The sequence below is a fragment of the Poeciliopsis prolifica genome, unplaced genomic scaffold, assembly GCF_027474105.1.
Source record: "Poeciliopsis prolifica strain line A6 unplaced genomic scaffold, Auburn_PproV2 SCAFFOLD062, whole genome shotgun sequence".
In the NCBI taxonomy this organism is placed as follows: Eukaryota; Metazoa; Chordata; class Actinopteri; order Cyprinodontiformes; family Poeciliidae; genus Poeciliopsis; species Poeciliopsis prolifica.
Window position 1 is genome coordinate 1,362,909 of NW_026562437.1, and position 15,269 is coordinate 1,378,177.

The following is a 15,269-nucleotide window of genomic DNA, read 5'->3' on the forward strand; positions in this document are numbered from 1 at the left end:
ATTATTGTTGAGATTAAAAATCAAAAAGTATTTTTGGCTAAATATTTGGCAGAAGTACAGACACAGGTAGCATGACATTTAAATAATTTGACTAGTGAAACGACTTCATAGAGCTTGAAATAAACAATCAGCGCAGCAGGTTTTTCAGGTTTCACTGTTTTGCAGGCTGATGGCTGAATGCCAGCAAGTATAACTGTTTTTCTAAGAGACAATCAGGGATTTAAATCTCTTTAGCTCCTAATAGCTTCTTGTACATTTGCTTTAACGATCTTCTGCTTTCCAAAGAAAGAAGATGATCTGCAGGATCCTGCTGCTCTCAGCCATGACCTCAACCATCTGTGGTGAGTCAGAGTGTTAAAATGAAATCCTACAAAACTTCAGACTGTACCAACAAAACTTGTTTTATCGGGAAATAATTGAATAAATTATAGAACTACAGTTAAGGCAGAGGTTATTAAATTACATTAAAAACTTGAGCTTATGCTGACAGGTTATAAATAACTTGCTTGTGATCAGACTAGGTTGGGTAAAAATGCTGAATGTTGAGTCCTGGTTCAGCAGAAGTTCAGATTATTAGTTTGTTATAAAAATAAAAACTTAAGGTGTGTCCAAACTGTGCCTCTTTTTTAAATTAGGCCATTTGTAGATCAATCATAGATGTTTGTTGTATTTTGCATTGTGTACACAAAGAAAAGTTTCCATAAATGTTACCAAATTAATGTCAGAGTAGATTTATTTTTGTATATTGAGCCTTTGCTTCCTTCCTTGATTTCAGACTCAGTGTTGACACACAGCGAGGGTCTATTTTACCAGGCGGAGGAACATGGTGATGTCACCATCGAGTGGCGCTTTGCTTTCAGGCCTGGCCTGAACGTCTCCTCTCTGAAGATCCACTGCATTCAGCTGCCTGAGCTGAAGGTGTTTTACCACCTGGACAGCAGCGTCGTCGAAGCTCAACACCAGCAGTTCGCCGGTCGAGTTCGGTGCGATGAAGAAGCGCTGGCGGCGGGCCGGGTCCGGCTTCACCTGGCCAGGGTCAGCGCCGAAGACTCGGCCAGGTATCTCTGCAGGATGGCGACAGGGCGTGGCAGGAAGGTCAAAGAGTTCACGCTCGACGTCACTCGTAAGTTTCTACTCATCTAAAATATGTAGATATTTTATTATCAAAATATTTTTGATAAGAAAAAAATTCACAGAAATTGTGTTTCCTGTTATTATCCATGCTTCTTGGAGACTGAAGGGAAAATAAGTTTTGTTTTCTAAATATTCCTTTAAGAATTAATGTCCTTTATTTTTCAGAAATACTCTTCTATATGTAGCATTTTCAAAGGTACAGAGTTAGATAGTAAATAGTTACATTTATTTGAAAATATATGTACTTCTAAGAGTATTTTTACTATGCTGTACTTTTTACTTTTACTTGTGTAATTTTACACAAGCTTTATTTTAATAATATTGCATGTGAAGTATTTCTACTCTTGATTGATTACGATTTCTGGATTTCCTACCTAGTGAATGAAAAACAAACATGTTTTGATAAAAAAAAAATCACCAGACACAAAACCTGCAGTTTCTGTTAAAGTTTCATCAGTTTTATATTGAATGAAACTGATTTGGAAAATATTTATTTATTTTTATATGAATTATTGTTATGTTGGACCTTACAATACCAAAACCTCCACCTAACTTTATATTTTGGTTTGTTTGATAATTTAAAAATTTTAAACATTAAATAATTGATCATTTCTTCAGTTCCTCAAGGCATGAATAGACATTTTTGCTTTACCCTTTTAACTGTTTTTGGGTTCTCTGTTCACTTCTGCATCAGTATGTTGGAATATTATGACAATAAAAGTAACATAAACTATTAGGATGAAGTTGAAGCAATGCAAGAATAAGCCATAATAATATTGCATGTGAAACAAACTTCAAGAAAACAGCAGAAACACTGAGTTCCTTCAAATTAAGACTGAAAACTGTTTAGAATGACAGTTTTTACTTATTTGATGTGAATCGACCGTTTGGATGATCAAAATGTAATTTTTGTTTTCATGATGTTAGCTCTTTTAACGGCCTTGTTGATAAATATGCTATACAAATTGATTGACTTTATTTTCATAGTATATTTTTGTTTTTCCAGCCCAAGTTGACCTTGCAGTGACATCAGAACAACCAGAACCGGCGACCGGAGGTAGAATCGTTCTTTATGTGGGACTGGGACTCTTCACCGCGGCTTCAGCTTCAGCGTTCCTGGCTTTGCTCATCAAGCATCAGAGCCCAGGATGTCAGACATGAAGAGACTGCAGAACCAGGCCTCAGCCGGCTGTATTCATGTTGCATTTCTGCCTCTGCTGGTTTCAGAGAGAATCCAGGAAACCAGAGACCTGGAAGAGGATCTAAATGACGACGTTAACTGGGTTTTGTTACAGAGTCGATAAAATCCTGGTCACACTGTTGGTGGTTTGAGGTGATTCTGACAAAACAGAGAGAGTTTCAGCCTGAGAGGCTCGTGACTTTATCTTTACAAGGTTTTGTCTCTTAAAGCAGGAAGTGGATTATTTGTTTAAAGATGTTCAACATCATCAGAGGAGACCATGAGTTACTTTAAGTCACTTATGTAAAATGGATATTCAGGAATTAAAACCTTTTTGTTAGTCATTCCAAGCTGATCCTGAAGATTTTAGTGACTTTTGTTAATATAAAAATGGTTTAATGTCTACAGTTGTCTACAGTTTGTACCATATTTTGTTGTTTTGTATTTTATTATGTGATTATTTTTATGTAATAAACACTGACAAACATTTCAACACATACAACTAATCAATTCCTAACAAAGTCTTTTTGTCAGGAATAACCTGGTTGCACTGAGATTACAATCATGTTTGTAGGAAACAAATATGTTGTTCAGTGAAGTGCAGTTTGAAGACTGAACTTTGTTTTGTGGCTGATAAATGGATCAAATCTCAGAACCTTTTTGTTTATAATGTCTAACATGGTTTTAGGTTTCTCCTAAATCAGCTTGTTAATAGGAAACTTGATCTTTAATGGACTAAAAGAGGAAGAGTTAAAAGCAAAAGCATTGCTTGTTTTGGAAAATAATTATATGGTGCATTTTCTGTATAATTAAATAACTTTACTTTTTGCTCTTATTTCTCCTGAGTTGAATCCGACTGACTTGTATTAATGCCTGAAGCTTTTCTGTTATTAATTAGGAGGTCTGATTGATCTGATACAGCAGAATAATGAGCAAAATGAACGATGGAAAACTGGAGCAAATTCCAGAACACTCTTCCTGTCATTTTAAGTTTGACCACTGGGTGTCACTGTTTCTCTGTAAATCTGAACTAAGCAGTTAGAGGTCCGCCATGTTTATAATTCTCATCATCTGACAGTTAAAACATGAAAAAACTTTCCTAATTCAACTAATTTAATTTAACTCTTGATAATAAATCTTAACTTTTAGTTTGTTTCCCTGACTGAAAACCTGATTGGTCAGTTGTGAGAGGACTTTATATGAGACTGTGAGGAAAACAATAATGTGTAAATCTGACACTGAATGACTTTTCAACATTTTAGTCTTAATTGAGTCAAAATGTCTGCACATTATTTCGTTTTCAGGTAAAACAGTTGTTTCTGTTCTGTGGTTCACAGTGAAAATCTGATATGTCTTCATTACATTCTGTGGGAACAGACAATAGAAATAAATATATGGGATTTTCCAGCTTGTTTTTGTGTTTTTACAGTGAATCTTGTGACACCAACCTCAGCTGAATCAGTATTAATGCTGATTCAGATTATTTTCCAATATTAACTTTTAACAAACCATTTCATACCATTATATTATACAAGCTTCCTGTTGTACAGTTTATTTATATTTTGCATTTTTGATATTTATTTTATTGAAAATACACAAAGGAGCAAAATCTTCCAAACAGAAACAGCATGAGACTTTTTTCAATCATTGAAAACATTTCAGTGAATTGTTTCTTCACTTAAAATATACATTTCTCTCATTGTTAATGTTAGTTACTTTGATCCTCAATGGAAACTAGGATCAATTATTAGAAATTCATCCTAGTTGCCAAATTAATACATATCAAGTCCACAAAAAATATCAAAATGCACAAATACAGTGAAACGGATCAAGAAGACAATTTGTCTTCTTGACTATAGAGGTTGTCTTTCAAGGTTATTTTTCTTTCTATAAATAAAGTAAATAAACAGAAAAATCCCTACTATTCCTGCTGCCCCGAATCCTAATCCTATCCATCCCCGACTCTCTGGTGGAGGGATGATAGTTGGTGGGAGATCAGATGGATGAGGCTCTGTGGTGAAGGACAGGAGGAAATAAACCAAACAGAAAACTGTTCTCACTTCAAAGTATAAATTTACTGACTTATCAAAGCTCACTTACCAGTCACATTGAGTCTAAATGTGTCTGAGCCCCTACAATAGCCAATGATCAGGTCACATCTATAATGTCCAGAGTCTTCAGTCCTCAGTCTGGACAAATGGAGTCGGAACCGTCCGTCTTTGAGGACGTCTTTCTCACACTGGACTCGTCCTGAAAACTGATCATCCTGAGACTCTGAGACTTTCTTACCATCAACTTCAATATACTGGTAAAAAACGTTGTTACTCTCTATTCGGTTGCAGATAAGATGCCAGATCTTTTTGGAGCACTCAAATTTGAAGGTGTAGGTGAAATCCACTGTGATGTTGTGATTCTTCTCAGCCTGATATAACTTCTGTGTCACATTTACATCTATTGGAACTAATGAAGATAAAAGTTACAGACAGTCAGAAAAACAGGACAATAGGCAATTATATCAAACCTTTGTTATTACAACTAACTTTGATTTTATGACCTCTAAATAATCTACTTACAGAAACTCTGACTTTCATTTTCTGGTATTGAGAAGACAGAGAGAGAAACTGAGGACATAAAAATAGTTTTATTGTTTTTCACTCATGTCCAAAATCAAACATTAAGCAGTTTGTAACATTTATTTTATGATCTTGTTGAAATGAAAGTGAAAACTGACCACAGAGATGTAAAGAGAACATGATGAAAGCCATAACTCTTGTCCCTATGAGACACAACATGAAAACCAATCAGTGTTACGATCAACATCTCATAGATTTTCACTCAGACGTCTCTTGGTTATTTGAAAGCCTTTTCCAATGTCTCTGCTAAACATTCAGTCCAGTTTAGTTAGTAAAACAGCAGGTTATCGGCAATATGTTTCTGAAAGAAGAAGGTTTTTGATCATGCACTATTTAATTTCTTTAAGATATAATCCATCAATCAAGGTAAATTTAATCCATTTATTTGCAGAGAAACCACTAATTAGTCATTTTCAAACTGATCTCAGAGGTTTCGTGATAAAGTCTAGTAAATGATTCCTTAAGCCTGAACTGTCTACTAATCAAGCCAGAAAGTGAACAAGTTGTGAATGCATGGCTGTGTGGGTACTTCTATTAATCACAAACTATTTAAGGTTTTTCACTGATAGCCAACAGTAAATATCCATAAATTAAGACGGGTAAACAAATATAAGTCTTTATGGCACCAAACTGTGATTCAGCATTGAAACATTTTCTAGAACAAGTAAATAGATTCGTTAAATTTGAGGATATCAAAATAGATACTTACATTTCCTGAGACAGAAAACCTTTTCTTTTGTCCGAGCCATTAGTACAGAGATAAAAACAAAAGTCTATAAACAAAAACAGAAAACCTGGTCAGAGCAGCTTTAAGCCAACAGGGGACAATTATCTGTCTTTTTGATCCTACAGCAACTATTGATTATTGAAAATGATTGCACCAGTGTCTAATATATCATATGTTAGGTCTTGTGATCGGGCTGGTTTGGATTTTATGGTCCTCAAAAAAAAAAAACTGATGTGTTTCTAATTTGTCAAAGTCATTTAGATCAAAACCCAAAAATCATTTCAGACAAATATTCTGACATATTAATAATGTGTTTTTCATCTGTTAGTTTTAAGTTACCTGCTTCATTTATCACCATTTGAATTAGTGATTATTGTGAATCCCATCAAGTTTCTCTGGGGATCAGAGATTCAATCAATCTTAAGGTGTAAAGCTCTAATAGAGGCTAAATTTGCAATAAACTAGAGAACCAGATTGCATTTACAGACTTAAGTTTCCTGAATTTATCATGTTTGAGTGAAATAAAGGCTTTTGAGACAGATGTCGATTAGAAAAGCAGAAAAGTTATTAATTATTGCAGCTTGGTTTTCAGTCCCAATGGACTGTTATTGTGTAAAAATATCTTCTCCTATTTGTTGTCTTAAGTTGAAATAAAAAGTTCTTCACAGTTTGCATCAGTTTATTTGAGGAGCTCTGTGATTTTTTTAACAGGATTTCTGAAATCTGGCTTTATTGGCTTCATTCCTTCCCCTGGTTAAACATTTGGATGGTTTTGCATTTTTTCCTCTTAGGAATGTTCCAGATCAGGACTGTTGGAGCGTTTCCTGAAGCCTGTGCCGACACCATCATTATTCATAGATAATTACAGAACTCTGTTGATTTTTCCTGAGTTTGGAGTTTGAAACAAACCCAGGAGAATCTGCTTCTTCTGGGCAAACCGACCCAAAGATCACTCTCTACCTCCATGTAGTGGAGGATGTGTTGGGTTACTGGGTCCAGTTTGGTTCTCCTGCTTTGGCATCTGGATCTGTGAACTTCTGTCAAACATGTCAGTCTTTTTTTAACAGGTAGTTCAAGTTCTTGGAAAAGTGAATCGTTGGAAAGAAGATTTGAAACGAACATTCCTTTCTGGTGACTGTTTGGACCTGTTTGGATCTGCTCACAATAAAATAAACTCTGTTGAAATAACCTCTTATTTATTGTTACTTTTTTTTTTTTTTTTTTTACTATTATATAGTCTTCAGTTGGACTTTGTGAGGACACTCAGTGGGGACCTGGAAATTCAACCACCCCCCCCCCCACACACACACACACACACCCACACAACCACACACACACACACACACACACACACACACACACACACACACACACACACACACACACACACACACACACACACACACACCAGCACACAAGCGTCACACACACAGAACTCAGGTGCTACTCAGGTTGAGGTCGCAAACAGCACTGAGAAGAGAGGGGAGAGGCAGGTGATGCAGATCAGGAGGGTTTCTCAGAAATGTTCAGCTTAACTGACCTTTACAGTTGTGGACGGTGGAGCAGATAACCAAGGGTCCTGACAGGGAGCTGCAGGAAACCAGGTAGAACAGGCTACTGTGGAAGCGATGAAGATCTCCACAAGAGATCCAAGAGGCGACACCCAGGCCTTTGACGATAATCAGAGCAGAAGTCATACACAGGAGGACAGAAAGAGCAAACTTAGCTGAGGAGCAGGCAATACTCTGTGTCGTGAGGGAAAGCTTGGATCAGGTCCAGAAATCAGAACAAAAGGGATCCATGAAAGGCTTGGCAGGAGAGTCAATCCGTGGACAGAAAAAGGTCAAAGAAACACTGAAGGCTTGAAAGGAACTGCTGGACCTCTACTGGCTGTTGCTAATCTGGCGAGGCGGTAGAGGCTGAGACGTGTTTATGGGAACCCAGGAGGAAAAGGGGTTGAATCAGTCTTGGACAAGACAGAACATGAATCAGATAGTTTTATCCTGAGAGCTGGAAAGGGCGGGGTCAGCATCAAAGCGTTGTGTCTTGACATGACGGCTGGTTACAGGAGGGGAAGCTTTTGTTTGTAAAAGTTAAAGTGACAGAAGTGTAATTTAGAGTTAATTTGTAGATTATTTTAAACAAGAAAGTCTGATGGATGAATGTGAAGAATTAGATGATTCAGATAATTGTAGTAAAGGAACTGAGAAAACAGGAGACTGGCAAACAGTGAACCCAGGAAATAAGAAAAGGATCTGATGAAGAAAAAGGAGAGGAAGATAAAAGAAATGAAATTAAAATGATTCTTAGATTCCAGAACCCATGTGCTTTGAATCCTTTAAAAATAAGTGAGGCAATAAAATAAAGTAGTAGGTGAGTAGAGCAGTCAAACGTTAAGAGATGGTAAGTAATTTAAATGTTTAATGCTAAAATCATTTCTGTGCCCTGAACTCCATCTCAACAACAGAGCAAAAGCAAAACCAGAATCCTAGAAAGTACAATGATTGTGGAGAAAGAGGAAATTTGTTGCATTTATTGTGGAAGTAAAATGTTGTTCAGCACAGACTGATAGTAACACAAAGAGAAGTAAATAATAATAATTAAAGCAGCAAAAATACCTGGAGATGGAAGACTTGCCTTTGGAGTCAATCAGTGAAGTTTTAACAACCAGGATAAATGAAAATCACAATCCAGAAATGATTTGATGGGTTTTATCCATATTACAGTGGAATGCTAGAAGTTTAATTGTTTAATGGCCAAGAGTTTAAAAATTTTATTGAAAGACAGAATGTTAAACCAAATACAGTCTGTATTCAAGAAACCTGGTTAAAACCATCACTTGATTTTATTCTTCATGGATACGTAGCGTTACGTAAAGATAGAAATCCAGATGCAGGAGGAGTCGTTCTGCAGAAGGAAGAGACTGCAGAACCAGCCTCAGCCGGCTGCGTTCATGTGCATTTCTGCCTCTGCTGGTTTCAGAGAGAATCCAGGAAACCAGAGACCTGGAAGAGGATCTAAATGACGACGTTAACTGGGTTTTGTTACAGAGTCAATAAATTCCTGGTCACACTGTTGGTAGTTTGAGGTGAATCAGACAAAACAGAGAGAGTTTTCAGCCTTTATCTTTACAAGGTTTTGTCTCTTAAAGCAGGAAGTTGATTATTTGTTTAAAGATGTTCAACATCTTCAGAGGAGACCATGAGTTAGTTTAAGTCACTTATCTTAAATGGATATTCAGGAATTAAAACCTTTTTGTAAGTCATTCCAAGCTGATCCTGAATATTTTAGTGACTTTTGTTATTATAAAAATTATTTAATGTCTACATTTTGTACCATATTTTGTTGCTTTGTATTCTGTTGTGTGATTATTGTTGGGTACCAGGTTGGGGAGGGTTTTGTTTTCATTTTTCAGCATCACCAACTATCCAGGAGAGGGCGCCAGTGTTTCATGCCTTGACAGGAGGGTGTGCTGACGGGCTTAACAGGATGCACCAGCGAGGATCATTACCATCTCCCAGGAGGAGGATATAAGCAGCGGGTTGCCAGCACTTCCCTGCCAGAGTGTTGCCTATAGTGGTACTTCAGGTCCCTGTGTTTCTTTCAGAGACTTGTTTTTTGATCTCTTAGAGCTCCTTCTAACCAGTTTTCTTGTTGCTCTTCCCAGGACCCCTACGAGAGACTCCGGAGAAGGTTTCTCAAGTTTTCTGGCCTAGGACTGTCTTGTGGAGGATCTCTCTCTAGTAGGAGCCCGCTCTGCCCCTCGGTCCTTGGAGCCTCCTACTTGGTCTACCTGTCCGCCCTCCAACACCAGCACCCTTCCTACGCCCCCCCTTGCGATACCCTTACCTGGAACCCACTCCCCTCTGCCGATCCTGAGCCTCAGCCTCCAACCATTCCGGATTTCCTAATTCTTGTCATCCATTCTTTGCCTTGCAATAACTTGTACATTTTGTAAATAAACTATTGCTTTTACTCCTTCTCTCTGTGAGTGTTTTCTGCATGTGGGTTCGACTCTTAAAACCCACCATGACAATTATTTTTATGTAATAAACAGTGACAAACATTTCAACACATACAACTAATCAATTCCTAACAAAAAATCTACATTTTTTGTCAGGAATAACTGGTTTGCACTGAGATACAGTCATGTTGTAGGAAACAAATATGTTGTTCAGTGAAGTGCAGTTTGAAGACTGAACTTTGTTTTGTGGCTGATAAATGGATCAAATCTCAGAACCTTTTTGTTTATAATTTATAACATGGTTTTAGGTTTCTCCTAAAGCAGCTTATTAATAGGAAACTTGATCTTTAATGGACTAAAAGAGGACACGATAAAAGCAAAAGCATTGCTTGTTTTGGAAAATAATTATATGGTGCATTTTCTGTATAATTAAAGAACTTTACTTTTTGCTTTCTTATTTTTTCTCCTGAGTTGAATCCGACTGACTTGTATTAATGCCTGAAGCTTTTCTGTTATTAATTAGGAGGTCTGATTGATCTGATACAGCAGAATAATGAGCAAAATGAACGATGGAAAACTGGAGCAAATTCCAGAACACGCTTCCTGTCATTTTAAGTTTCACCGCTGGGTGTCACTGTTTCTCTGTAAATCTGAACTAAGCAGTTGGAGGTCCGCCATGTTTATAATTCTCATCATCTGACAGTTATAACATGAAAAACTTTCCTAATTCAACTAATTTAATTTAACTCTTGATAATAAATCTTAACTTTTAGTTTGTTTCCCTGACTGAAAACCTGATTGGTCAGTTGTGAGAGGACTTTATATGAGACTGTGAGGAAAACACCAATGTGTAAATCTGACACTGAATGACCTTTCAACATTTGAGTCTTAATTGAGTCAAAATGTCTGCACATTATTTCGTTTCAGTTAAAACAGTTGTTTCTGTTCTATGGTTCACAGTGAAAATCTGATACGTCTTCATTACATTCTGTGGGAACAGACAATAGAAATAAATATATGGGGTTTTCCAGCTTGTTTTTGTGTTTTTACAGTGAATCTTGTGACACCAACCTCAGCTGAATCAGTATTAATGCTGATTCAGATTGTTTGCCAATATTAACTTTTAACAAAACCATTTCAAAGCTTTTTATATTATAAAATCTTCTTGTTGTACAGTTTATTTATATTTTGCATTTTTTGACATTTATTTTATTGAAAATACACAAAGGAGCAAAATCTTCCAAACAGAAACAGCATGAGACTTTTTTCAATCATTGAAAACATTTCAGTGAATTGTTTCTTCACTTAAAATATACATTTCTCTCATTGTTAATGTCAGTTACTTTGATCCTCAATGGAAACAAGGATCAATTATTAGGAATTGATCCTAGTTGCCAAATTAATACATATCAAGTCCACAAAAAATATCAAAAAGCACAAATACCATGAAACGGATCAAGAAGACACAGTTTGTCTTCTTGACCGTAGAGGTTGTCTTTCAGGGTTATTTATCTTTCTATAAATAAAGTAAATTAGCAGAAGAGTCACGACTATTACTGCTGCCACAAAAAGTAATCCTATCCTTCCCCGACTCTCTGGTGGAGGGATGATAGTTGGTGGGAGATCAGATGGATGAGGCTCTGTGGTGAAGGACAGGAGGAAATAAACCAAACAGAAAACTGTTCTCACTTCAAAGTATAAATTTACTGACTTATCAAAGCTCACTTACCAGTCACATTGAGTGTAAATATGTCTGAGCCCTTGCATTGGCCAATGATCAGTTGACAAATATAAAATCCAGAGTCTTCAGTCCTCAGTCTGGACACATTGAGTCGGATTCGTCCGTCTTTGAGGATGTCTTTGTCGCTCTGGACTCGTCCTGAAAACTGATCATCCTGAGACTCTGAGACTTTCTTACCATCAACTTCAACATACTGGTAAAAAACCTCGTGATCCTCTATTCGGTTGCAGAAAACAAGCCAGAAGTTTTTGGAGCACTGAGGTTTGAAGGTGTAGGTGAAATCCACTGTGATGTTGTGATTCTTCTCAGCATGATATAACTTCTGTGTCACATTTACATCTATTGGAACTAATGAAGATAAAAGTTACAGACAGTCAGAAAAACAGGACAATAGGCAATTATATCAAACCTTTGTTATTACAACTAACTTTGATTTTATGACCTCTAAATAATCTACTTACCGAAATTCTGAACTCCATTTTCTGGTATTGAGAAGACAGAGAGAGAAACTGAGGACATAAAAATAGTTTTATTGTTTTTCACTCATGTCCAAAATCAAACATTAAGCTGTTTGTAACATTTATTTTATGATCTTGTTGAAATGAAAGTGAAAACTGACCACAGAGACGTAAAGAGAACATGATGAAAGCCATAACTCTTGTCCCTATGAGACACAACATGAAAACCAATCAGTGTTTCGATCAACATCTCATAGATTTTCACTCAGACGTCTCTTGGTTATTTGAAAGCCTTTTCCAATGTCTCTGCTAAACATTCAGTCCAGTTTAGTCAGTAAAACACCAGGTTATCAGCAATATGTTTCTGAAAGAAGAAGGTTTTTGATCATGCACTATTTAATTTCTTTAAGATATAATCCATCAATCAAGGTAAATTTAATCCATTTATTTGCAGAGAAACCACTAATTAGTCATTTTCAAACTGATCTCAGAGGTTTCGTGATAAAGACTAATAAATGATTCCTTAAGCCTGAACTGTCTACTAATCAAGCCAGAAAGTGAACAAGTTGTGAATGCATGGCTGTGTGGGTACTTGTATTAATCACAAACTATTTAAGGTTTTTCACTGATAGCCAACAGTAAATATCCATGGATTAAGATCGGTAAACAAATATAAGTCTTTATGGCACCAAACTGTGATTCAGCATTGAACTTAGGTAGAACATTTTCTAAAACGAGTAAATAGATACGTTAAATTTGAGGATATCAAAATAGATACTTACATTTCCTGAGACAGAAAACCTTTTCTTTTGTCCGAGCCATTAGTACAGGGATAAAAAAAAAAGTCTATAAACAAAAACAGAAAACCTGGTCAGAGCAGCAGAAACACAAAACATTCTTTGATCACTACTTGATTGAAAATACAGCAAGCCAACAGGGGACAATTATCTGTCTTTTTGATCCTACAGCAACTATTGATTATTGAAAATGATTGCACCAGTGTCTAATATATCATGTTAGGTCTTGTGATCGGGCTGGTTTGGATTTTATGGTCCTCAAAAAAAAAAAAAAGAACTACAGCAGTTAGCTGAACTGATGTGTTTCTAATTGTCAAAGTCATTTAGATCAAAACCCAAAAATCATTTCAGACAAATATTCTGACATATTGATAATGTGTTTTCATCTGTTAGTTTTAAGTTACCTGCTTCATTTTAACATTTCCTTTCATTTTATGGGGTTTTTATTCTGCATGATTTATTTTATTCTGCAGGATTTCTGAAATCTGGCTTGATTGGCTTCATCGGTTAAACATTTGGATGGTTTTGCATTTTTCCTCTTTTCGGTTGGTGCCGTCAGAAATGAAAAACAACTTAGGAATGTTCCAGATCAGGACTGTTGGAGCGTTTCCTGAAGCCTGTGCCGACACCATCATTATTCATAGATAATTACAGAACTCTGTTGATTTTTCCTGAGTTTGGAGTTTGAAACAAACCCAGGAGAATCTGCTTCTTCTGGGCAAACCGACCCAAAGATCACTCTCTACCTCCATGTAGTGGAGGATGTGTTGGGTTACTGGGTCCAGTTTGGTTCTCCTGCTTTGGCATCTGGATCTGTGAACTTCTGTCAAACATGTCAGTCTTTCTTTAACAGGTAGGTCAAGTTCTTGGAAAAGTGAATCGATGGGAGGAAGAATTGAAACAAACATTCCTTTCTGATGACTGTTTGGACCTGTTTGGATCTGCTCACAATAAAATAAACTCTGTTGAAATAACCTCTGTTGAAATAACTCTGTTATTTTATTGTTACTTTTTGTTTTTTTTACTATTAGATAGTCTTCAGTTGGACTTTGTAAGGACACTCAGTGAGGACCTGGAAATTCAACCACCCCCCTCCACACACACACACACACACACACACACACACACACACACACACACACACACACACACACACACACACACACACACACACACACGAACTCAGGTTGCTACTCAGGTTGAGGTCGTCAAACAGCACTGAGAAGAGAGGGGAGAAGGCAGGTGATGCAGATACAGGAGGGGTTTCTCAGAAATGTTCAGCTTAACTGACCTTTAGAGTTGTGGACGGGTGGAGCAGATAAACCAAGGGTCTGACAGGGAGCTGCAGGAAACCAGGTAGAACAGGCTACTGTGGAAGCGATGAAGATCTCCACAAGGAGATCCAAGAGGCGACACCCAGGGCCTTTGACGATAATCAGGCAGAGGTCTTACACAGGAGGACAGAAAGAGCAAACTTAGCTTGAGGAGCAGGCAATACTCTGTGGTCGTGAGGGAAAGCTTGGATCAGGGTCCAGAAATCCAGAACAAAAGGGATCCATGAGAGGCTTGGCAGGAGAGGTCAATCCGTGGACAGAAAAAGGTCAAAGAAACACTGAAGGCTTGAAAGGAACTGCTGGACCTCTACTGGCTGTTGCTAATCTGGCGAGGCGGTAGAGGCTGAGACGTGTTTATGGGAACCCAGGAGGAACAGAGTGAGTCTTGGACAAGACAGAACATGAATCAAATAGTTTTAGCAGGAGAGCTGGAAAGGGCGGGGTCAGCATCAAAGCGTCATGTCTTGACATGATGGCTGGTTACAGGAAGGGAAGTTTTGTTTGTAAAAGTTAAAGTGACAGAAGTGTTTGGAGTTAATTTGTAGATTATTTTAAACAAGAAAGTCTGATGGATGAATGTGAAGAATTAGATGATTCAGATAATTGTAGTAAAGGAACTGAGAAAACAGGAGACTGGCAAACAGTGAACCCAGGAAATAAGAAAAGGATCTGATGAAGAAAAAGGAGAGGAAGATAAAAGAAATGAAATTAAAATGATTCTTAGATTCCAGAACCCATGTGCTTTGAATCCTTTAAAAATAAGTGAGGCAATAAATAAAGTAGTAGGTGAGGAGAAAGCAGTCAAAACGTTAAGAGATGGTAAGTAATTTAAATGTTAATGCTAAAAGCATTTCTGTGCCCTGAACTCCATCTCAATAACAGAGCAAAAGCAAAACCAGAATCCTAGGAAGTACAATGATTGTGGAGAAGAGGAAGTTTGTTGCATTTATTGTGGAAGTAAAATGTTGTTCAGCACAGACTGATAGTAACAAAGAGAAGTAAAATAATAATAATTAAAGCAGCAGAAAAATACCTGGAGATGGAAGACTTGCCTTTGGAGTCAATCAGTGAAGTTTTAACAACCAGGATAAATGAAAATCAACAATCCAGAAATGATTTGATGGTTTTATCCATATTACAGTGGAATGCTAGAAGTTTAATTGTTAATGGCCAAGAGTTTAAAAATTTTATTGAAAGACAGAATGTTAAACCAAATACAGTCTGTATTCAAGAAACCTGGTTAAAACCATCACTTGATTTTATTCTTCATGGATACGTAGCGTTACGTAAAGATAGAAATC

The 15,269-nt window shown here is 36.9% G+C and overlaps 1 protein-coding gene across 4 annotated transcripts; it reads right to left on the minus strand.

Annotated features, from left to right (window-relative positions):
• Positions 1 to 646: 646 nt before the first annotated feature.
• LOC129379936 (uncharacterized) lies at positions 647 to 14,342 on the minus strand. 4 transcript variants are annotated; one of them, XM_055060891.1, is made up of 7 exons: positions 13,926 to 14,342; positions 5,657 to 5,720; positions 5,046 to 5,090; positions 4,888 to 4,935; positions 4,415 to 4,774; positions 4,237 to 4,325; positions 3,260 to 3,679 (listed from the first exon to the last, which is right to left on the minus strand). In XM_055060891.1, the coding sequence occupies exons 2-7, from the start codon at positions 5,694 to 5,696 to the stop codon at positions 3,428 to 3,430; spliced, it is 834 nt and encodes a 277-aa protein (XP_054916866.1). In that variant the 5' UTR covers positions 5,697 to 5,720; positions 13,926 to 14,342; the 3' UTR covers positions 3,260 to 3,427. The 4 variants fall into 4 exon arrangements, with proteins under 4 accessions (XP_054916868.1, XP_054916866.1, XP_054916865.1 ...); XM_055060893.1 differs by lacking the exons at positions 3,260 to 3,679; positions 13,926 to 14,342 and adding an exon at positions 647 to 1,064 and having other exon boundaries at positions 5,657 to 5,877; XM_055060890.1 differs by lacking the exon at positions 13,926 to 14,342 and having other exon boundaries at positions 3,261 to 3,679; positions 5,657 to 5,877.
• Between the last annotated feature and the right edge of the window lie 927 nt (positions 14,343 to 15,269).

What these genes read in the sequence shown, in the direction of transcription:
- LOC129379936 (XM_055060891.1), bottom strand. Translation starts at nt 5,696, where the DNA reads ATGGCTCGGACAAAAGAAAAGGTTTTCTGTCTCAGGAAAT. An exon ending in GTTCTCTTTACATCTCTGTG is followed by an intron (nt 4,936 to 5,045) that starts GTCAGTTTTCAC and finishes TTATGTCCTCAG; the next exon opens with TTTCTCTCTCTGTCTTCTCA. An exon ending in GATTCGGGGCAGCAGGAATA is followed by an intron (nt 3,680 to 4,236) that starts GTAGGGATTTTT and finishes CTGTTCCCACAG; the next exon opens with AATGTAATGAAGACATATCA.